Below are 24,095 nucleotides of genomic sequence, written 5' to 3'. Positions count from 1 at the left end.
AGCTTCTGGTTTGGGTTTTTTAAGTTGCTTTTGAAACCTCAGAGCCATATTTTGTTGTTGTTCAGGAGTTCAAAAGCATGGTTCTCATGCGCCCCCTTTTATCCATACAACACTATTTTGAGGTACGGTATGCTGAGAGATAGTGACTGGCCAACAGCCTTCCGGGGATTTTTGTGGCTGAGTGGGCAATTGAATTCCTCTCCCATGTCACCTCTAAGAGATGCTGCTCTCTTAACTTTTCTTAATTTCTAAAACGGATTGGAGAGGAAATTAAACTTCTTTTGGTAATTGCAGGAGGCAAGCTTTGGGATGGCACACAATTGTTCATTGAGGTTATTATTGTTTAGTTTTTATTCTTTTACAAATGGGACCTGCTTGCAGTGTCCTCTCCTCCTGCATGAATTGGCATAATCCTTTTCTAAAGCCATCCAAGTTGGTGCCCATCGTTGCTCCCTGTGGCAGGGAGTTCCAGAGGTTAACCGTGTGCTGCGTGAATAAGTGCTTTCTTTTCTCTGCCCTGATTTCTCTTTCCTGAGAGCTCTTTCCTGGCGCAAATTAATTTGTAGCCTGGGGGGGGATTACCGTGGCGTGGACTGTCCCTGAGAAGTTGTCCCCGGGACAGGTGAGGGTGCTGATCCCTTATTTTCAAATCCGAAACTTGACAGCTATGGTGCGTGCGTGCGTATCTCGGTATGTGGCGGCCTGCCTTTTAATGCCTTTGGTATTGATAATGCAGGGGGGGAGTAGAGAGGGGCCCCATTTTTACCTGTGCCTGTGAAAACCAGGTGAGTTGCTGAATTTGGGGAAGGGGGTGGCGAAGCCAGCGAAGAGGCCTGTCGCTGCGTGCATGGATCATCAGCAGGAAGTGGGGGCTTGTGGAAAAGCCCCGAATCCAAGAGAAAGTTTTCTTTTCGATGCCAGGCTTGTCAGTTTCTCCAGCAGGCAGAGGAGGAGGGCATAGCAACATGTCTCTTGTTCCAAAGTTGTTTTGTAGGGTTTTTTGGGTGGTGATGGGAAGCTCCCAAGGTTTACAGAAGTACAGAAAAGGGGGGGGGGTGTAAATAGTGCTTTTAAATGTCGCAATGGTTTTGCCGCGGCTCCCAGATTTTTTTTCCCTTCGGAAACGGGTCCAAGTGGCTCTTTTTGTCTTAAAGGTTGCAGACCCCTGTCCCTGCGATAAGAGCAATTGCCCCTTTCATGAAAGAGAGAACGCCATTGCGCACAGAGGAGCTTCATGTGCTCTTGCGTCTGCAGGGAGCATTTGGATTCAGTCACTGGTGTGGCATCATTTTTTTGTGCAAGCTGTTTTACAACCTGGAAAGATTTATTTTTTTCACTGCACATGACATTTTCTTCCAGATGAGCTTCAGATGTGGAAAAAATCCCAATGATTTAAATGGTTTTAAAAAAACAACAACACCTCAAAAATTGTTCTACCTTTTCTTAAAGGCAGGAGAGGGGAATCTCAGGTACTTCAGATATCTTTGGACCAAATCTTGCAAAATGCCTGAGGTGAAGCAGGAATGTGCCTTCCTCTGCCCACCCCACCCCCCACTATGGAATGGATGGTGCAGGATGGGTGGGAGGGATGCTTCACCTGACCTCATGGGTTGGCTGGGGCTGATGGGACTTGGAGTCCATCAACATCTGGAAGGGCACTGATTGCCCTGCCCTGTTTTAACCCCTTTGAGCTGTACATCTACAGCACAAGCATATAACATGTGCTTCACAGGGTGGTGAATGCTTCTCTCTGTGAGGGAGCCTTCCCAGACCCGCTGAAAGAGGCGGTTATTAAACCGCTTCTTAAAAAACCATCTTTAGATGCGGCCAGTATGGCCAACTGTCGCCCAGTCTCAAATCTTCCATTCTTGGGCAAGGTGATTGAGCAAGTGGTTGCTGAACAACTCCAGGCACGCCTGGAAGAAACAGACCATTTGGATCCCTTCCAGTCGGGATTCAGGCCTCATCAGAGCAAAATAACTTAAGCCAATAAACAAATGTGCCCTTAACTCTTAGCTAATACCAACTCATTGAGGTAAATCAGTAAAAGTTTTTATTAGTGGTAGTAATAATAATAAAATTATTGTGCCCCTACATCTGGCTGGGTTTCCCCAGCTACTCTGGGTAGCTTACAGCAATACAGTAGAGGAATCAACTATGAATATTCAAACCGCAGCCCTAATTTAAAGCACAGAAGATTTGAGTCCATCTAAGATGGTCAAATAGATGCCATCATGATGGAATGGCATGAAACAAGTGAGATGTTATTGTGACACCACAGTAGTGCTTTTACAGTCATTTTGTAAAAGTGAATGAATGATAGTCTTTGTGTCAGTCGCAATAAATAGAAGCAGCGCAACCAAGCTCATTACACATATTGCAGCCATGTAATTAGCAATTTCATATCAGATTTGATGTTCAAGATTAGAAAACTGCTAAGTCGCTTAGTTTGCTGTTCATTGAGTTACAAATGAATAGAGAGAACAGGAGTGATGTTGTGAGTGTATTGTTTAATATCACACAGAAAAAAACAGACATTCTCGTTCTTGTCCCGTTGGGCATTAGGTACGATGAGGCAGCTACCTCAGGTGGCAGGTGCTTGGGGGGCAGGAACTGACAGCAAGGTGTTAAAGGACAGATCAGTGTGTGGCTTGTGACCTGCCCAGCACCCTCTGAGCTAGCCTGCTGCCCTTAAATGTGATGGAGGATCCAGAATCATCACCAGTGTTGAAGATTCAACTGTTAATCTCATTGGTTTATGTATGAGGGCATCACTTTCTCAATCAAATTAGAGCCCTCCATAGCAGTTCTGAAGTAAATAAAAATATATTGGGCGAGCTGATCATGAACCACCTCCCTCACATTTACACTGGAAGGGCTTGTGCTAGAACCCAGTGTTTTGTTTTGTTTTGTTTTTAACAAACTTCTTTCTTTGGAGCAGTCGATCTCCATGTCACATCCCAAACTGCTTTTGAAATGTCTGTCGCTTTTGAAAGCGACTTGCCATGAGGCGTGTGGGACGCTGTGCTTGGATTAGATTTCCCGTGAGCGCACGGAATTTGTTTTATTGTTCTTTGGGTCTTAGCCATCAATTTGTTCTCATCATTAACGCTTCTATTAAATTTTTCATTTTGCCTAACACAAAACACAGGTAGGAATGGCAGAAAGGGTGAGGGACAAGGAGCTAAAAGGGAAGTTACATAAACCTACATTTTCCAGTTCGCAAAGTTGCTTGAGCTGTATCATATGACAACATGCAGACTTTTGTGGCAACAATCTAACACAGTCACTACTCTGGAATTTATCACATGACAAGTCTTCAAAGTATATAGATATAAATCTCTGTGTGTAATCAGACAAACAATCAGTTATGCATGGACATTTTTGTTGTCTGAGCTGCTTCTGAGTACTATGTCAATATGAAGTTTGCTTACAGATCTTTGGGAGAAGAGGAACTGTAGCCTCTACCTGCCTATAAGAACAGGCTGGTGTGTTTTCCAGTCATACACATTGGGGGGGGGGGCAGGACTGAACCTCTAGCAGTTGTATGGCTGCCATTTTAAATCTTGAATAAAGGTTTCTTAATGTGGAGTCAACTACGTGTAGGAGTTGGTCACAATGAGCTGCCACCATAGCTGTCAAGTATCCCTTTTTTTGCGGGAAACTCCCTTATTCCAAGCTGTTTCCCGCAGCTATCCCTTATTGTTGATATCCCTTAAATTTCCCTTATTTCCGGGAAGGAGAGTTAGAGTCTGGGGACTCCTTGGGTCCCTGCCTTTCTCAGCCCTGCCTGCCTGCCTACCTACCTGCCTACCTCACAGGACTGTTGTGGGGATTAAATGAGCACTAGGACCAGGGAGCTCCTTGGAGAAAAAGGTGGAATATAAATACCTAATAACAAACAGACAGACATATATATAAAGAAGAAGATAAAATAGACGAATGTTTCTTGGCAACAGGTGCTCAGAAGCCATCAGTGGTCCTCTCCTCCTGCATGAATTTGCCTAATCCTTTTCTAAAGCCATCCAAGTTGGTGGCCATCGCTGCTCCCTGTGGCAGGGAGTTCCAGAGGTTAACCGTGTGCTGCGTGAATAAGTGCTTTCTTTTCTCTGCCCTGATTTCTCTTTCCTGGGAGCTCTTTCCTGGTGTAAATTAATTTGTAGCCGGGAGGGGGGGATTACCGCAGGGTGGACTGTCCCTGAGAACTGTAGACTGTCCCCAGGACAGGTGAGGGTGCTAATCCCTTATTTTCAAATCCAAAACTTGACAGCTATGGCTGCCACTCCTTAATATGCATCCAGATTTACCAGCCATACAGAGTGTATGATACCCCCATACCTTTTCAAAAATAGCTCCAACCCTATTTCCACACCAAAATAATCCTGAATAGCTTGTGAAGACTTTCCTTTATCTTTAAAAGCGGCATAGAAGGTAAGGCAAGTTTGCCACCCTTGAATTCTGCATCACTGTGATCAAAGCGATGACACTGTGTCACAACTTTTACTGACACGCAACGGGGTCTTGCTTAGACTCATGAGCCAGCAGACAAACATGGATACGACAAAGTGGCTCTGGCCCACAATTTAATGCTTTTATTTAGAACTTGGTCAATATAAAAGTTTTTCCTCAAATGCTTACAGCATCTTTTTTATCATTTATAACAACTCACACACATTACATAATTCAACATAACAGCTGTCCTGGGCTCACAAGCCACAGTAAAAAGTAAAGGCAAAGGGACCCCTGACCATTAGGTCCAGTCGCGGATGACCCTGGGGTTGCGGCGCTCACCTCGCTTTACTGGCCGAGGGAGCAATAAAGATCAATGAAGTGGGATAGCTCAGTCAGCAGAGCATGAGACTTAATCTCAGGGTCGTGGGTTCAAGCCCCACATTGGGCTGCCCAGACGACAAGACCCCTTTCTTGGACTTCCATTCAGTTTCTGGAACATGGCTGATACAGTCAGTTTGGAGTCCATCAAACAATAATATTTTGCTCCATAATATTGCTTCAAAGGCTTTACCCAATAATGAATCCACAACAGGGCATTCCCACCGCATGTAATAATATGTAAATTTGTTGGAGAAAATGAGAAATACTATATTTTGACATTAGACTTCTTGGTGGAGTTTTTCTATAATGCCTTGCACATTCCTGAAGCATATTAGCTCCAGTAATTCTTGCTGCTAGGTGGCACTGATTCCATTATATATAAAAAAAACTTTTCCAAATATACCGGTACTCCTGATCCTTTAATCACTTTCTGGAGAGCAGAAATGGTCTCCAAAGAATGCAGGGGCTGGTCACCCCTGAACGTCTGTAGGAATTAACAACTTGGTGTAAGATGAACAGCTACACCCTCTGTGAAAGGTGCAAGATTGCTCCAGAAATGCCCGAGAGGCAAAAGGCCATTGCATCTAAGCAACACTGTTAAAAATCCCAGTGGATGTAGAAAGTGAGACGCATGAGTCATAAGCACATGAGCTGGAAGGGGGGAAAGGAAAGCCGAAGACACAAAATCACGCATCTCTCCTTAATGCCATCACATGATGAGCCCTGGGGCTTTAATTTAATCAGAAGGGAGGAGGGCAGCAGGCAAACTTTATTCCCAGTTTTGCTCTGAAGAGGTTTGGACAAACAGCAGGCTGGTCCATGCAAGTTCTGTGCTTGTGAGTCCAGCTGTGCATTTCCAGTTATGAAGAGGGTCTGCCTCTTCTTCCTCCTTGGATACCTGCTTGCAGCTGAAGGAGTTCAATCTGCTGTGGCCACCAGACGTGAGTGCCTTGCTCCCCTTCTCTATGCTCCCTAGCACAGCAAAAATATTACTTGCAATAGCACTGTTCAGCAATAGCACTGTTCTTACATTTTTAAGAACAGGTTGATCTGTAGGAATAACAAGCCCAGAGGTAAGCTGAAGCATCCAGATCAAGATGCTAGAAGCACAGGATCAAGGGTCAGGGTGAAAGGGGGCATCACCCATTTGCAGAGATGGAGTTTTAGGAAAGATGGTGATGGTTTCACCATCACTAGACCTGAGCTATACCCACCTACTTGGGGGTATCAGTGAGCTCAGTGTGGTTACTTCTGAGAGGGTAAGTATAGGTTTGCACGATTGCATTCCATATTCAAGATCACTTAGTCCAGATTAGAGTGGCTGGGGAAACCCAGCCAGATGGGCGAGGTATAATTTTTTTTTTTTTTTTTTAAAAAGGTTGTTGCTTTTGTTGTTATTAACCTCTATTAACTTTTAATCAATTACTCTGGGTAATGAGAATTTCCCCTTCTTTTCCAATGCTTGCTTACAGGGGGCAGGAGTTCTGATTCATACTTTTGAATAAGGGATACAGGAGGGGAGTTAACCCTTCTGAATTAATTAACATGGAGTGCGAAGTCTGCATGTGGCGTGAACATGATTTTAATTCTGAAACTGCACTCTCCAGACTTCGTCAAACGTTGCTGGACTGGATAAGTGATGGCATTTTGGTTGGTTGCAGAGCTATACACTGCATACCAACTCCCTCTGCCTCCTGTAGCAACAGAGATTGAGGGAGACAACGCTTCTCTTGACTGCTCCATGGGATACAGGGCTGTTGCCATCTTTCTTTCCAGCAGGGCTCCAGTGGACCCCTCACTCAGTGATGTCCCTTAGGGGCTGATTGCATACTAAATACTCCCCTCCTAGGAAACCCAGCCTGATTATTGTTATATTCATGCATGTAACCACTTGTTTTATTCTTGATGTAGTTCAGCCATTTACAGAATCATAAAATTGTAGAATTGGAAGGACCCTGAGGATCATCTATCCCAACCCCCTACAATGCAGGAATATGCAGCTGTCCCATATGGGGATCAATCCTGCAACCTTGACAGTATCAGCACTATGCTTTAGCCAGCTGAGCTATCCAGGCACGCTGCTTAATGCCATCATTTCTAAGCAGCATATTATAAGGTTGCCAAAAGGGGGACCACTTATGCTTCAGCAGTATTCTTTTGAAAAATGAAAGAAAGAAAGAAAGAAAGAAAGAAAGAAAGAAAGAGGATGTTAAAATGGCAGAGGGGTTGCACTGCTTTTCCCGCTCCAGTTTCTCTCCCCCCCCCCCCATGTGTGAGGGTGCAAGCACACACTTTGAACTTGGAGTAGGGAGGATCTCTCGGGGAGCCAATTTTGTATCTGTGAAATTGGAAGTGGGGAGAAAGCAGAGCAGCACCCTCTCCTGCCACTCTCCTGCTTTAAAACAATTGTTGAGGCATTGTTGCACACCTTAGTCCCTAACATGTCACTTGCCCCTTAGGGACATGGATGAGTGGAAGAAAGATTTGAGCAAGCACTGCGCAAAAATGACAGCAATAGTTAATATAGGAGCACGGGGATGATATGACTGCAACTTTCCTTCTCTGTTGACCCCACCTCTCATGCTCAGAGTTGATTTCATCGCTTGTCTGGCCCTGATAAGAGACTGGGGATTTATCTGCACTTTAGTGTTTTAATATGAAACCAGACGTGTGGAATGCAGGACCTATAGGAACAAGATACAGCTTTGCATGGTGCAAGAGCAAACATCATTTTCCTCTTTCTATGTGTGCTGCACATGTGGAGCTCAGGATATGGAGAAGGGCTCAGTGGCAGAGGATCTGCTTTGCATGCAGGTCCCAGGTTCGATCCCAGGGGTCTCAAGGCAGGGCTAAGAGAATCCCCTGTCTGAATCCCAATCACTGTAGACAGTGCAGAGGTAGATGAGCCAGTGGTCTGACTCAGTATAAAGCTGCTTTTCTGTTCTCAAAACCTAGGATATTATTAAGCGTGCAATGTGAGCATATTGGGAAATCGACATGAGCTGGGTGCTCTGTGCCCTGCAGGTCTTATTGGTGCCAGTAACACCGATTCAGCTCTCTTTAGAGGCATACAGCAGCCATGGGGAAGAGGGAATCTAGACTTGGGACCATGACCAGGACAGAGTTCAATCCTCCCTCTGTCCACACCATGGTCCCAGTCTGGGTTGATCTCCCCGGTGGTTGCTATTGATAAAAACAAACAAACCTACATAGGCACATACAAAGCTTCCAGATACTGGATCAGACCATTGGCTCATCTAGTTTAGTGTTGTTTACATTGACTGGCAGCAGCTTTCTTGGGTTTCAGACTGGGTCCTATCCCAGCCCTATCTGGAGATGCTGGGGATTAAACCGGGGACCTTCTGCCTTCAAAGCAGATGCTCTCCAACTGAGCTACAGCCCTTTCCCCAAGGTGACTAGGAGGGGATTGTGGATGTGCATATGGGTTGTGCACGCTGAAGGCTACGCCTAGTTTGACCATCAGATGTGCAGGAGGAATGTGCTCAAAACTCCTGCAAAATCTGTATGCTCCTCCCGCGTCCTCTGAAACCCTGAATGTCAAACAATTCCTATCTCTCTGAACCAGGGCTGTGTCGAGGGAGCACAAAGAGCTCTTAAGTTTGCTGTTTTCTCTCAAGAGGCAGCCCATATGCTTGGAGCAGAGAGGCGAGTCCAGGAGGGGGAGAACAGTTCTCAGCCCAGCCTCAGTCCTAGGATTGTTTAGTTTGACGATCATGAGATCAATCAGACTTTCTTCCAGGAAAGAGCATAAAGGGCTTATGAGTTGCAAGATCAAGATCACTTGACACAGTTGGGGTGTCTGCTGCTTCCCACTCTCCATCTTAAGACCCTTAGCCACATCTCTCTCTCTCTCTCTCTCTCTCTCTCTCTCTCTCTCTCTCTCTCTCTCTCTCTCTCTCTCTCTCTCTCTCTCTCTCTCTTGCCCACGCACTGATATATACAACCATCTGGACTGATGTAGCATTCTAAACATGGACACGTGTCAAACATGCCTTCTTTAAACTTCTAAATATAATTTTGTAATGTTCCTTCAAACATCCAGCTGCAATTGGTTTGCATGCAACTGTTACTCATTTACAACCCCTCCCCCCCCAAAAAAACATTTTTGGAGTGTTCTTGAGAAAGCAAAGATGAGCATTATAGAATGTTCATTCATTCCCCTCTGCATTTACAAAAGTCCTTTTTAGCCTTTTGAACATACCACAGGCAAAGGAAAAACTTCAGAGAGTCATAGGTTATAGACATGTGCTTTCTTTACAATGTTTTGTTATGGGGTTTGCCTTGGCAGTTCAGTGTACAGGTGAAACTCGAAAAATTAGAATATCGTGGAAAGGTTCATTTCTTTCAGTAATTCAACTTAAAAGGTGAAACTAATATAGGAGATAGACTCATGACATGCAAAGCGAGATATGTCAAGCCTTTATTTGTTATAATTGTGATGATTATGGTGTACAGCTGATGAGAACCCCAAATTAACAATTTCTACTTTGGGGTTTTCATCAGCTGTACGCCATAATCATCACAATTATAACAAATAAAGGCTTGACATATCTCGCTTTGCATGTCATGAGTCTATCTCATATATTAAACTCCAGTAGCTAATGAAAACAATTGCTGACATAAATGGACTTTTCCACAATATTCTAATTTTTCAAGTTTCACCAGTATGTCACATAAGCCACTGTGCTAACACTTTCTCCTTTGTTAACCCTTCTTTCTAGAATTTCGAGATGTGATGAGTCGAGGAAGGGCATCTTCTCACGCCAAGTTCCATAGGGGGCTGAGGAGCTGGTCCTCCGATCACAACAACTGGAATGACAAGCTTTACCCATACTGGGAAGAAGGAGATCCCAGATGGAAAGACTGCTGGAAAGGTAAAACATGAAAGATCAGCCTGGCTCAATGAAAGGAGATGCAGGGTCAGTGCTGTATGTAATAATGTTGATGACACATTGCAAATAGGAACAAGGTCAGAACAGTATTTTTGTTCTGCATTTAACATTTAAAATGGCTCTTGTTTTTATGCCAACACTTAGGAACATAGGAAGCTGCCTCAGACCAAGGCCAGCTGGCCACTGGTCCGTCTAGTTCAGTTCTGTCTGTTTTGAGTGGTAGAACACAAAGCCTTTGCTGCACCTCTGAGCTTTTTTTTTAAAGCATGAGCTTTCAGCTGTGGAAAATGTAAAGAGGGGAGCTAAATGATAGGCTTCAGTGAAGGAATGTTGTACCTTGGAATTCAGGCCTAAGTCCTTTACCATCACTCAACAGCTGCAGCAGCTGTTGTGCAACTGAAGACAGAACAGTACAGTTGTGGCCCCTCCGCACTGTCTCTTAATTTTTTTTTGGAGACCCTTGGTTGTGCTTTTGCCTTGTTTCAGTGGAAGTCCAATGATCATACACACCAGCTGTGGCTGGTTTCATTAAAAAAAAATTAATGAGAACTTTTCGGCTTTAAAATCTTTTTTGTATTTGTGAAAATATTATTTATTGTCATTTCTGAATTATCTGGTCTCTTAGCTTAATAGCGGTGTTTTCCCATCCATTTTTGGAGCCATACGCAATTGCTTTCTTAAATTTTCTGAATATTTTTTTTAGAATTCCCAGTGGGTTAACAATCTAGTCCTCTTCACAGGGAACTCTGAGAATTGTAGCTTTGTGAGGGCAATCGGGGTCTCCTAACAACTCTCAGCACCCTTGGCAAGCCACAACCTTGATTTCTGAAAGGAGCCAAACTTGAGTGCTGACAGATCTGTCCAGGGAGTGACTTTAGAACTGGGGAGCACATATTTGAGACAGACATTGGAGGTATTAAGAGAATAAAGGTAAAGGGTAAAGGGACCCCTGGCTGTTAGGTCCAGTCGCAGACGACTCTGGGGTTGCGGTGCTCATGTGGCCAGCATGACTAAGCCACTTCTGGAGAACCAGAGCAGCGCACAGAAACACTGTTTACCTTCCCGCTGGAGTAGTACCTATTTATCTACTTGCACTTTGAAGTGCTTTCAAACTGCTAGGTTGGCAGGAGCAGGGACCGAGCAACGGGAGCTCACCCCATCGCGGGGATTCAAACTGCCGACCTTCTGATCGGCAAGCCCTAGGCTCTGTGGTTTAGACCACAGCGTCACATTTATAACGAGATATAAATGTTCCATAGGTCTTTAAATAATGCTATTAGAAAAATAGTTATCTGAGCATATTGAAATCACATTGCTCAATAGTTTCAGACTAACACCTGCAAAATTGATTATTGCAAAAGACGCAATAAATGCAAGACACCTACATGCAGATAAGTGGAGGTGGCAATTAGCATAACAAAACAAACTGCAATGCAACTGAATTCTAAACCTGTGACATTATGCTGCTTTATTTGAATATAAATTAATACAATTAAATAACATTCTGAAAAAGGGGGGATCTGTTCCATGTTACAGTGTTGTTTTGAAGATCACAAATGAATAAGAAATGTTTTGGAAATATCTTGTATAATGTACATGGTTGCCTATGAGGATAAAATGGAGTGGGGGTGCGGGGAGAAAACATTGCATGCTACTTTGAAATCCTATATGAAATGCGAGATATAACCGGAAGTAATAAATAAATGCATCTTAACCTCCTCAGGGGGAAGGGTTGTGGCCAGTCTGACCAGTGACAGTCCAGCTCTGGTGGGATCCAATGTATCCTTTAATGTGATCCTCAAGTTTCCCAGATGTCAAAGAGAAGATAATGACAGCAATATAATATATGATCGACACTGCATCAACGGCAAGTAATAAAAGTACCTGCATATGCTAGGAATGTGAATGGGTCTCAAGCTTTGCCCTGCATCTTGTATCTGTACGTTTTCAGAAATTATATTCTGTACAAAAAAAGCAAAGTGACAGAGCCTCTGTGGCTCGGTGGTGGTCCTGATGAGACTCATAGAGATTTATGGACATTGTGCTTTGACTCCAATGGGATGACCTGGAGATGGGCAGACATATTCCTGATGTACTAGGAAAGTTCTTTACTTCTCCATCTTTCTCAATTTCTTACATGATATATGGGATACCTGACATTATGAGTTTGCTGTGAGTAACTTGTGGGATGCACCGCTCATAACAGATGAGATTTCTTTGGTTATAATTATGATGCTTCCTTGTATTTATGTTACAAAAGTTTGATGGGAGTTTTGTGGCATTGCAAGGTATCTCCAAGTTCATATAAATGCCAGGTTGCTGTTTTAGTCCATAGTCAAGTGCAGTGCCATCCTACGCATGTTTACTCAGAAATAAGGCCTGCTGTGTTCAGCTACACAGCTGCAGATAAAATGTTTTGAGTGTGTTTTAAGTGCAATATACAATGTGACACTAGGTGGTGGTGGCGAGCCTTATGGAAAAATCCATGTATTTTTTTTAAATGCTTTTTTAAAAAAAAGCATTTTCAAAGCGGTTTTTATATGTGTCTAGATTCCACCTGAGTCTTTACTGACTCTCCTGAAAAGGTTGCCTTCTTTTCATTTTTCCTTTCCTTTGCTTCAAGGTTCTTCTGATTATGCAAATCTTACCGACCTGTATGTTTACAACTGGACTCAGTGGATTGACGATTGTGACGGGCAAAATTGCTCTCATAACAGTAGTCACAATGTGTTTCCAGATGGCAGACCTTTCCCTCACCACAAAGACTGGAGGAGGAGAAACTTCATCTATGTGTTTCACACTCTTGGTCAGTCCTAAAAATGCACCTTTAGCTTACCGTGTTATTACTAATAATTAGTAGTACTTGTTGCTACTAATAAAATCATAACAATAATTAGTTAGCTTTAAAAAGAAGACACTTAAGATGCTTTATAAACTTATTTATATATAAAGAAAGACTTGTATGAGATAATGTGGTCCTCATGTGAGAGGACAGTCAGTTCAGAGCTGCCCTGAGGCTACAGAAGCTGTTTTGTTGACTTTTATGAATTTCGGAAGTCAGACGCCTTTTTTCAAATGCAGTCTTTCTTGAGTGGATTTACAGTTTATAGGAGAACAGCTCAATATGGCAGGCATTTAAACAACTCTGGGAAAGCAGGATATATACAATTATGATATGTGATTGTAATTAGGAGGTGTTTCGATACTGTGCATTTTTAATGGCCGTGAGAGTTTCATATTTAAGGTGGGATTGCTGGCTTGAAATGCTCTGTTTTATTTTCTTTTAACTTTTGATGTTTAATTTTAAAACGTGTCCCCCATATTGTATATGCTACCTTGGGAAGATGTTTATATTTTGTAAGGTGATCTAGAAGTCTATTAAATAATAAGAATAAGAATAAGAATAAAACAACCCTAAATACTGTTTAATACAAAACCTTTACACAAAGCAATGCAGAACATGAGCTAACTAGCTGTGTAGATAGTGTCATTATACAGTTTAAGTACTAGATATCTCTGGACATTAGCTGAAACCTGGTGGAGTCAAGAGTTTCTTGTCTGTTTTGATCTTGTTGGTGAGAGATAATAAAGTTATTTTCTAGCTCCCCCTGGTATGTCCTCTTACGCCTTCCATGATATGAGCAGTGATTGTGCAACAGAAAACAATGGGGCGGGATCCTAATTCAGTGGTGGAGTACCTGTTTTACACCTATTGATAGTCAATGTCAGTATTGGTTTATTCAACTTTGTACAGTCACTGTGAGACTGTCTTGGGCTTTTAAGTGCAAGTGGATAGAACATTGATCTTGGATGGAGGGAACCTATATCCAAATTCCTGCACAGTCATGAACTTAAATGAGCGACATTGGTCACCTCAATTTCTCCCCTATCTCATCCCAAAGAGCTGTGGAGGAAAAAAGGCAAAACCACCACATACATTTCCCTGATCTCTGTGTAATAATGATTGGAACAAATGCAATCCCATTTTAGAACTGTTTTCAGAAAGTTTTATTGATTTATTTACTTACTTGTGGGAAAGGATAAATGTGTTTACCTACTCAAGTTAAATGGGCGCCTCTGTTCAAAGGAAAAAAAATTGCAAGCCTGACCAGTTCCACAGCGACAATCCTCTTTTTCATATTTCCCCTTTTTCGCAGGCCAGTATTATCAAACAACGGGAGGTTCTTCAGCTATGGTGTCCGTCAACACAACAAATATCACGCTTGGCAATCAAATTATGGAAGTATCAGTTTATAGGCGAAATTATCGATCGTTTCAACCAGTAGCCACAGCAAATGTTGTTTATGTCGTAACAGGTAAGTGGGTAGGTTAAATAAATAATAACTTAGCAAATCTGGTTTAAATAACATAATACAAGAGTGCATTAATTGTATTGTGTGCATGTGAACTTTGTTTACCACGACAAACACTGGTTTGTGTGAAGACCTCTCCTAAATATGAGAGCTTCGTCAAATTTTGTTACCTCTATGGTTTTTCAGTTCCCAGGGATTCCCTGAGTCCAACCACAATCTCATCCTTTTGCTTGGATTCATTTTCTATGCAGATAAAATCCCTTTCTATGTGAACATGACCCAGAAGAATGATCGCAACGCCTCAGACTACATTTTCATCAAGGATATCCCCATTACGTTTGATGTCCAGATTCACGATCCTAGCCACTATCTGAACCGCTCTGCTATTTCCTACCGCTGGAATTTTGGAGACGGCAGTGGTTTATTTGTTTCCAACAGTTCTGTGGAGATGCACACATATAAACTTCTGGGAAATTTCAGCCTTGACTTGTCTGTCCACGCTCTTATACCCGCCCCTTGTGGACCACCAACACCTCTTCCACCAGGTCAGAGGCCATGGCTCCAGGCTAAGTTGAAAGAAAACAAATGGGTTCATTATGTGGAATAGTTAACCAGACAATCTTTCATGATAAGAATGAGCATATTGATTAACAAAGAATTGTGGCATGCTTACGGTGTTTGACTTCTATTCCCTTTCTTACAGGAGTGCTGGAAGGGAATAGTTGAAGTAGGCCACTGGCATTTCAGTGTCCTAGGACAAATGTTTTTAATATATAGTAAGAATATTGAAGTGGCTTCTTTCACTGTCCCTAAGTTATGATTTATGCAGCACCAAAGCTACAAAAGTAAAGTAAAGTAAAGTAAAGTAAAGTAAAGTAAAGTAAAGTAAAGTAAAGTAAAGGTGATGGTGATGGTGATGGTGATGGTGATGGTGATGCTGATGCTGATGCTGATGCTGATGCTGATGTTGTTGCTTTTGCTGCATTAATTTCTACTTTTCCTCCAAGGAGTTCAAGGCAGTGCACATGGTGCATTTATCCACACAAGAAACCCTTGAGCTAGATTAGGCTGAGAGTGAGAGTAAATGTCCCAAGATCAGCCACTGACCTCCATGGCTTAGTGGGGATTTGAACCTGGGTCTCCCTGGTCCTAGACCTAGACCAACACTCGAAACACTATACCACACTGGCTCTCTGTGTATAAGTTTACAGACTCTGGGGCTAGATGCAAGTGAAGAAAGAAGAGGAAGGGAGGGTGTACTCAAAACTAGGGACCAGCAAGAAATAAAGCTGGGAAAACATGTGAAGAAGTAAAACTTTTAGGATTTTTTTAAGTATGGCAAACTGGAGCAAGAGAGCTGTTGGGGGAGGAATTAGAAGGTGTAATAAGGTATGTAAATAATGGATTCAGAAAAGTGAAGGACAAGAGGACAAATATTTAGTAATTTATTAAAAATATATATTCTGCCCATCACCTAAGGTCAAAAGGTGGGTTACACAGCATCAAGCAGTGTATACAATAATAAATGCATAATTAAATTAGCGTCACCATAGAGATTATGTTATACATACAAACCTTCTAGATAAGGCAAACTCTTTCTGTATAGTCAACTATATCTGTCTGTCTGTCTGTCTATCTATCTATCTATCTATCTATCTATCTATCTATCTATCTATCTATCTATCTATCTATCTATCTGTCTGTCTGTCTGTCATCCAACCCCCAAGGCTAAAGAAAACAGGTGTAGTAAGTGTTTGACTTGCCTCCCCTTAGTTGTGTGAAATACACAAATCCAGTTGATATCCAGCCATAACATGTCCGATTGGAATTTATGGGAGCTAAGCAAGAGTACAAGACGTGGAGGTGTTCCAGATAAATTCTGTTTGTTATGCTCAAAATGTTTTGCTAAAAGTGCAAATACATGAACTCATTTCCCTTTCCCTTGTTTCAGTAACTACCCCGCTGCCTTCAAATGTAACTCCCACCTTCAATAGTTTAACAGAGGTGCCAACAGGACAGTCTCCTGTCGAAGGATGCCATATTGCTCGATCTGGACCTTATAAAGCATTCCTCTTCATTGCAGGTATGCATCTTCTACATCCTTAAGGAAATAAAGTGGTTTGATAGGTAACAAAGGGAATTTGTTTGAACTTATGCATCTCATTAAAGTGGCTTTTCTGAAGCTGCTCTTGCTGGCTGGCAGCTGTTTCATTTTGCTTAAGAGACAAATTTTGGAAGAGTCCCAATAAAAAATATCAATAGTTGGCAACTAGTGGCAGCTGGCAGGGCAGGAGACCAATTGTAGATGGAGCCAGAGCCAAGGACAGGCAGAACCAACCCATTCTGGTTTTCTTCCCATCCTCCTCCCTGCTGAGTTATACAAGAGAAACACTAAGATTAAGGAGGAAGAAGGTGTCAACCAGGACAGCCAGGGAAGTGAGGTCTGGCTGAAGGTTGGTGGGGCAGTGCCCCATTTGTCCTAATGGACCAGTCTCCACTGTTGGCAAGATCAGCTCTCTTATTTTTGCAGGCCAGGTTGCATGCAGAAGATATTGTGGATTGGATCCAAAAAATCCCTTCTGTGAACTGAAGGAGGCCTCTTCTAACAGGAGGGCCTGAGGAAGATTCCTTCTGCCCAACAACAAATCTCCTTCCATTCACAGGAGGGAATCTTTGAATCCAAGTCAACAAAGCAATGTCTGTCGAACTTTTTACTAAACATACTCGCCTGTAAATGTCTTCTCTTGGTTAGGAGATGGTCTGTGAAGTCTCCCTGCCTTTCTTGGGTGTCCCCTATACACACCCACTGCTCCAACATCTCTGCAATGCTGTTGCCTCATTTTGTGATGTTGATGCAGCTGTTCCTCATCACCTCTCTGGCGGTGTAGTTTTCTCAGGCTAAAGTCCTTCTTCCAATGATATTGTTGACAGCCCATTGGTTTCAACAGGACTTACATCTAATTTAGGAGTGCTCAAGGCTGCAAGCTTAAGCTACCATTCCAAACAGATGGCTATGAAAATCCTGTAGAAGAGATCATCCGGGAAATATATTAAAGCAGTTGTAACTTCTTGGCACCCACTTTTCAGAATAACTTACTTGTGCAATATCTAGTGTAGAAAATTCTAATGTGGTTTGCTTGTGCAGATTTCTGGTTTTCTGCAAATCTGAGGGATTGTAGGTGGGGAAATATAGTTCAGGAGTACTCTGGAAATAGTTCCAAGCGTGGCTGTGGAAGAAATTAATGTACGGAGGAACTAGTGGGTGTGTGAAGGGGAGCAGCAAAAACTGATGATAGATCTGCCCACTCCAAAACACTGAAACAAATAGTCTGTGACCCCAAGTGGAGCACTTTGCAGCCCGATTTCCCACAGTTTATTGGATTATCCTTGTATGGTAAGCCTGAATTTACAAGGGGAAAGCATTGAGACTGGTGTTGTGAGGGTAATACAATGTGGACTATGCAAATAAAATAGGAACACAAACAGCTGCAAACACACAGTAAACTCTGGTGTGGACCATTCCAAAGTGTCTGGAGTATTGAGGTGCTTTAAAAATGTTAATTTCAGGAGCAGCAGGAATCTAATACAATGGTCAAAACGAAATAAGTTGCAATGCATTTCCACACTCTTTTTGAATTGCGTATCCACTATGACAAAATGTAAGTGAGCTCCATTTGCAGGCAGCCTTCGGATCCAATTAAGATCAGTCTAAAACAATTCATTCTCTACATTTCCAAATGGGATTTTTTTAATTTTTGCTGTCAAAGTTCTTGTCTCAGAAATTCTGACATTTTGCCAATTTGTTTCTTCGGCCAGAGGGGATCCTTGGGGTCAATATTATCCAAATGACAAGTGTCCAGGTGGCAACTACTCAGGTTGAGAACTCCATGGTTGATTTTGTGGTAACCTGTCAAGGGAGGTAAGTGCTTTCGTTAATTCTGATAACTCTGTTTCTTGTAAAACTTTAGACCATGGAGTTCTACAGACATTTAAGCTGTTCAGTTGCAGCAGCACTCATCTTAGTTCACTGAGCTTCTTGCTGATAAAGTGGTATTGCTGAGGATGGTCCACGTAGCAGAAGTTCCAGGTCTTTTGTGATAGTCACCAGATCTCCGGCCTCTTTCTCCCTATGCTTATAGGGCAGCATTGGTGAGACCCTCTCACCATCTTAGTCTCCCAGAGGCACATACAGGGATAGATTAGCATGTGCAAATTTTATATAGATTTGTTTCAGGAGCCCATGCTCCAAGTTCTTAAAGCAGCTAACTGTCCCTGCTCACATAAAAACTTTGCATCAGGATTTATAAAAAGGCTGGTTCACCAAGGTTTGTGAATTGTTAAATATTATAGAAAACCTTTATTTTCTGTTAACCTTTGGCGAATAATGCCGCTAGTTTTTACTCCTGTGTTGTAATAAAGAGTGTATCTTTCATTCGGTTCCTGATTTTTGTACTTCACTGCTTTTTATTGTGTTGTGTTGGTTTTAAAGGTATCTTTTAAGATAAATCCTTCTGAACATAGCTTTCATTGAAAAGCAGAACAGAAATGTGATAAACAAACGTGTTGACTTCTGCGAAATGAAAACTGATGAAAAGTCCATAATTTCATCCATCTTTCTCTCTTTCCGCGCCCTAGTCTTCCTACAGATGCCTGCACAATAATTGCTGACCCCACCTGCCAGGTGTTACAGAGTGAGGCATGTGACCCTGTTGACATAGATGAGTGCCTGCTGACCATAAGACGGACCTTTAACGAATCCGGAACCTATTGTGTGAACATTACACTGGGTGATGCAGCAAGCCTGGCTCTCACAAGTACTTTGATATCCATCAATGGAGGTGAGTCCTGACTGAACATCTGCATTCATTTGCAGTCATGAAGTGTGGTGAGGTTGTCTCCCAACACTCCCATAGCTGCTGGTTGTCAGGACAGGATGGAGGCAGGCAGTGGCAAGGTCAGGACTGTGCAGTTGTATTGACAAGAGTGGAGGATTGGTGTCACATGCAGGGCCGGCCCTAACGTTAGTCAGGTGGCCGCCTCAGGTAACTAATTGTGGATGCCTTGAAAGATCAGGAAATGCTTTGTTATTTAATGTATTATTATTGTAACTATATAACCAAGGAGAGAGAGGTGCTTGTGGGATCTTCAGCCTCAGTGGCCAAAATAACTTGACTGCGTAAAGGTAAAGGACCCCTGGACAGTTAAGTCCAGTCAAAGGCAACTATGGGGTGTGGCGCTCAGCTCACTTCAGGCTGAAGGAGCCAGCGTTTGTCCACAGACAGCTTTCCGGGTCATGTGGCCAGCATGATGAAACTGCTTCTGGTGCCACGGGACACTGTGACAAGTGCCAGAGCGCATGGAAATGCCGTTTACGTTCCCGCCGCAACGGTACCTATTTATCTACTCGCGTTGGTATGCTTTTGAACTGCTAGGTTGGCAGGAGCTGGGACAGAGCAATGGGAGCTCACCCCGTTGCACAGATTTGAACTGCTGACTTTCTGATCAGCAAGGCCAAGAGGCTCAGTGGTTTAGACCACAGCGCCACCCACTCCCTACGACTTGGCTGGACTAAGGTACCGTGACTTGGAGGGGGGCACAAAATTATTTGGGCAGCTTTAGAATAAGACATGTGCCATTTCTCCATTCCAACAAAGAATGTGCGCTTTGTCTACAGCAGTTCCCATCAGCTGCAATGATGTCCAGTGTCAGTGGTAGCATCAGGCACATGTAGACTGCGGAGATATTTTATGCTGTAAGGCAGTCTTTGTCAAGGTGGTGCCTTCCAGATGTTTTGAACTACAAATCCCCTCAGCCCCTGCCAGCACAGTCAGGCTAGCTAGGCTGATGGTAGTTGTAGCCCAAAACATCTGCAGGGTACCAGGTTAGCAAAGGCTGCTATAAGAGTATTGACCTCTGTGTTAAGCAGTGTGAACTAACATTATGGCCTTTAACTTTGTCCTTCAAGCTGCAGGGTCATTTTCAAGGACAGCAGAAGGTGTTCTGCTCGCTTGCGGTTTCTTGGTGGTGTTTGTTGCCGTTGCGACTTTTTTCCTTTACAAGTAAGTTGCTTGGCCCAGACCTTAAAAACACAGTCGGTTTATTTTACGATATCCAGTGCTCTCACAATTTTCAATGTTCTCCAGGAACATTGACAATACAGATTGCCCAGTTATACAATCTGAGGAGAAATCAGTGTTAACTTGGAAGGAGATTCCTGCAAGAGTACTGATTTCGTTTTGTTTTATCTATGTATAAATTATGTTGTTGTTGTTCAGTCGTTCAGTCGTGTCTGACTCCTCGTGACCCCATGGACCAGAGCACGCCAGGCACCCCTATCCTCCACTGCCTCCCGCAGTTTGGCCAAACTCATGCCAGTCGCTGGAAGGCCATTCAGCAAGGGAGGCTGGGATCTGGTGGCGAGGCAGTCCAGTCTCCAGGGCCCAGAGACTCCTGGCGGTGTGCAGGGTGGAACGGGGATCCCTGCATGCGGGTGCCTGGTTCGTGCCCCCACAAAATTGTGTGCCTTTGGTTCATGCATTGTTTGAGAAGTGTGAATTACCAAAATGAATCCCTCCTCCACCCCTTGTCCTACTCAGACACTCTAACCACTGCATCACATTGGATTGCTTTAAAAAAAAAGGGTTACAGAACAACAACACCAAATATAATTTTTCTCGTTCATGGTTTAGCCTATGGAAAGTATTTGCAGAGTAGTTTGTTGACGGGTGAGAAGCACACCACACCACAAGTCTTTCTAAGCATCAAATAGATTGTTTTATACACACACACTGACCAGTTTTTTTCCCTGGCAAGAAGCTCTTGCACATGCCATAGAATTTTTCAAAATACTGACCTGGACAACAACATTTTGTACAGGAGAATAAAGTGGCTTGTTTTGTTTGTTCTCATCCCAGCTACACTACTGGCATAGCAATGCACCATCAAGGGAATACTTTTCAGTAAATTAATTTTGAAAATTCCTTTCAGGAGATATAAAGAATACAAGCCTATTGAAAGAAAAACTGGAGACGAGGCCAGTAACGAGGGACTGAGTGTTTATTTCAACAATGTCAAGGCTGTCCTCTTCCCGGCAAACAATGAGAAACATCCTCTGCTGAAAAATAAGCCAGGAATTGTTTAACTCATCAGTATAATCGCTTATATTTGTATGCATTTGGGGATTCACATTGAACTGTCATTCAATGGAAGAATACCTAAATGTTAAAATCAGGATTTATGTGGTAAACTTATAGTACTATAGAATGGCTGGTGTTGTGTTGACTTAGGAGGTTAAAATGGCATCTCATGGAGAAATTGATCATGCATTTTATGTTCTTGAATCTGCTATGGTATATTAACTAATAAATCATTTAAGGTTGATACAGTTTCCTAGACTAGTTACTCCTCCTGAGTATCGCTAAGTGTCTTCTTGGCAGAAAGATATTTTCTCCAAAGAATTTAAACTTGGGCTGAAATCCTAGCAAGTCAAGTCCCACCAAACTTGAGGGAGCTTGCTTTGGGGTAATCATGCAGAGGATAATGCTGTTAAATTGGAATTTCCCTAAGGTAGTGATGATGTGGCTGCTTTGAAAATTATAAAAGGTACCTAAGAAATGACCAGCATGTAGCATCACTTACCCCAATGGCTTCAGATGAATAGTAGACATACCCAATATATTCTCCATCAGTTGAACAACTTGCAGTTAGATGACCACTCTTGGTTCTGTTTCCTCTGCCAACTATATTCCTTATACTTGAGATACATGAGAGCAGGATCTTCCTTCTGCACCCAAAGGAGCAGTAGGCAATGTGCACTGAAATATCCATGGCTCTGCTCCCTTGGGATGTTTGTGTGGGACTGTTAGTCTACATGCTCCTGAGTCTTCAGGCCACACTAGTCCCCACTTCTCTGCTCAGCAGAATATGCCATGTGGTGTTGACATGGAGTGATCCTACATGGCTCTATGGTGTTTTTTGTTTTTTTACTAGATAGCTTTCCTGAACATCTGTGGTTTAATGGCAAAGCGCTCAGCGGAAAGTGTGAGAAGTTCTCTTAGAAATATGCCCTAGCACAAAGATATATTTGCACAATTTCAGTCTGAAACCAGAGGACAAAGCAATGCTTCCCTGGTACTGCTTGCTTTTATGCAATAATTATGTTATGCTATCTCTCAAGCTGGAAAACTCACACTGGCACACAGGACAAGTTTGTTCTAGTACTACATAATCAGAGTTTAGCAATGCTGTAAACTTTGGAAATACGAAGACTTTGAAAATAAGCAATATATTTGGCTGAAAACTGCGGCAAGGAGGGTAGCACAATAGACACAGTAGGATTTATGAAATACTGTTATGCAATATGCCATTTATAATGCAAAATTTATATGGTTGGCTTCAGAACTTTCTGCATCTTACAGCTTTTTCCACTAAAGAAAATTATGTGGAACTATCTGCCTGCCTTTCTGGAAAATGCATAAAGGGTTTTTGATTAAATCTGTTCAGTATAAATCTGCTTTCTTTTGATTCAGTTATTTGGCTGCTTAGGTATCTGCCTGATCCTGCAGATTGTGTAGAATGCTTTGGTCCACTCATGTCCACAGAGGGCTGCTGAAGACATTTTATATCTGAAACCAAGCCCTCCTCTCAACTACTGGGGTGAAGGGAGCACACAAAGGATGTTGAAGGATTTGGGAACTTCAGGGTAGAAGGAAGGAGGGAAAGCCTTTTCTTTATTCCTTTGTCAGCTTCCCCTCTTCTTTGTAAATTATTGAGATGGGACAGGGAGGAAGATAGGAGGACAAAAAAATATGAGTCCTTTCCCCCTTCCCTTTCCCACCTCACAATTTTTCCAGGTGTTGAAAACATGGCAATAGCACCCAAAGTTGGAGGCAATCACTTTGCACTGCCTCACAGCACCTGTTCCCAACCAGTTTAATCTTTGCAGTGGTGTTTATGATATAAGGTAGTGTCCTCTTTGATAGCGATGTTTTCCCTGCAGAAATAGGCACAGTGAGCTCTAGATGCAAAGAAGCACAGTTCTCCTGTAACTTTAACAACAATATAGTTATCATGGTACTGTGGATGTTACCGTATGTGATCTTAAGAGTATACTCATGCAGGCAATTTAAAGTTAATGATTTTGTATTAATGTTTTAATCCCACACAACTGCTGTTTTGTACCACTTGGCTGGTATGTCACATTGGTGTAAACATCTTTTACTAACTAAGGTGCAGCATAGTGGCAAGAGTCTGAGCTGTGAATCTGGAAGACCCTATTTTGCACCATCTCTTTTTTGCAATGAACTCATTAAGCGGCTTGAAGCAATATAGTGGCTTACAGGGTTGTTGTACAAAATGCATCTAGATAATGCATGCTAAATGGTTTTGAAGACTTGAAAGCGCGCTATAGAAGTGTTAAGTATTACTGCTCCTAAATTACCAAAGGCACGGAACTGGAATGTTGGACAAATGTTTACCTGAATGTTGTTCGAGAAATCTTCAGTATTGCAAATGACAGTTTAGCTGTTTAAAGTCTGCATGACCCGATGCTGGTTCTAAACAGAGGTAGCCACACTGAAATTAAAATGTCACATACAGTGCACTCCTATATATGTCTCAGATCAGAAGTCCCACTTAGTTAAGTGTGCAGTCTTAATATAGTATGATGGGTCTACAAGCATTACAGAATAAGTATATTTTAAAGGTTTGGAAGTATGAATTAGTATTATCAACTTTCATTTTTCTATCTTGTACAAGTACACATACCTTTATACAAAAGGCTAGGAAGAGGAGGAAGTGTAAATGATTATAGTTTTAATGTCATGGAAGAAATTGTAAGTTGAACGCGTCTTGCCTTACACCGAAACATCACTATTTCAGTCTGAGACAAGACATAATAAGAATGATTTGCCCCACTTATTGCAACTTGGAATAGAAAGTTGCACTATTATAGTTTGGGTTCTGTCTTTTATAACCTACCGTTTCCTGGCATGACTTAGAAATGTAGTGTGTTTGATATTTTAGTCTATGGAGATCC

General features: G+C 42.4%; 1 protein-coding gene across 1 annotated transcript; it reads left to right on the top strand.

Moving 5' to 3' along the window:
• Positions 1-5,543: 5,543 nt before the first annotated feature.
• GPNMB (glycoprotein nmb) lies at positions 5,544-23,140 on the top strand. Its single transcript, XM_033165728.1, has 11 exons — positions 5,544-5,774; positions 9,576-9,728; positions 11,470-11,613; positions 12,370-12,552; positions 13,904-14,062; positions 14,311-14,604; positions 16,011-16,142; positions 17,876-17,978; positions 18,695-18,897; positions 20,025-20,118; positions 21,047-23,140. The coding sequence occupies exons 1-11, from the start codon at positions 5,696-5,698 to the stop codon at positions 21,198-21,200; spliced, it is 1,698 nt and encodes a 565-aa protein (XP_033021619.1). The 5' UTR covers positions 5,544-5,695; the 3' UTR covers positions 21,201-23,140.
• Positions 23,141-24,095: the final 955 nt, after the last annotated feature.

The sequence above is a fragment of the Lacerta agilis genome, chromosome 12 (genome assembly GCF_009819535.1).
Source record: "Lacerta agilis isolate rLacAgi1 chromosome 12, rLacAgi1.pri, whole genome shotgun sequence".
Classification (NCBI taxonomy): Eukaryota; Metazoa; Chordata; class Lepidosauria; order Squamata; family Lacertidae; genus Lacerta; species Lacerta agilis.
The sequence above is the reverse complement of the archived record's forward strand: the minus strand, read 5'-3'. Positions and strand labels throughout refer to the sequence as shown.

Excerpts from the sequence above, each read along its gene's own strand:
- GPNMB (XM_033165728.1), top strand. The coding sequence starts at position 5,696 with ATGAAGAGGGTCTGCCTCTTCTTCCTCCTTGGATACCTGCTTGCAGCT. Across the intron at positions 5,775-9,575 it reads ATCTGCTGTGGCCACCAGAC|AATTTCGAGATGTGATGAGT; the intron begins GTGAGTGCCTTG and ends CCTTCTTTCTAG. Across the intron at positions 11,614-12,369 it reads TGATCGACACTGCATCAACG|GTTCTTCTGATTATGCAAAT; the intron begins GCAAGTAATAAA and ends CTTTGCTTCAAG.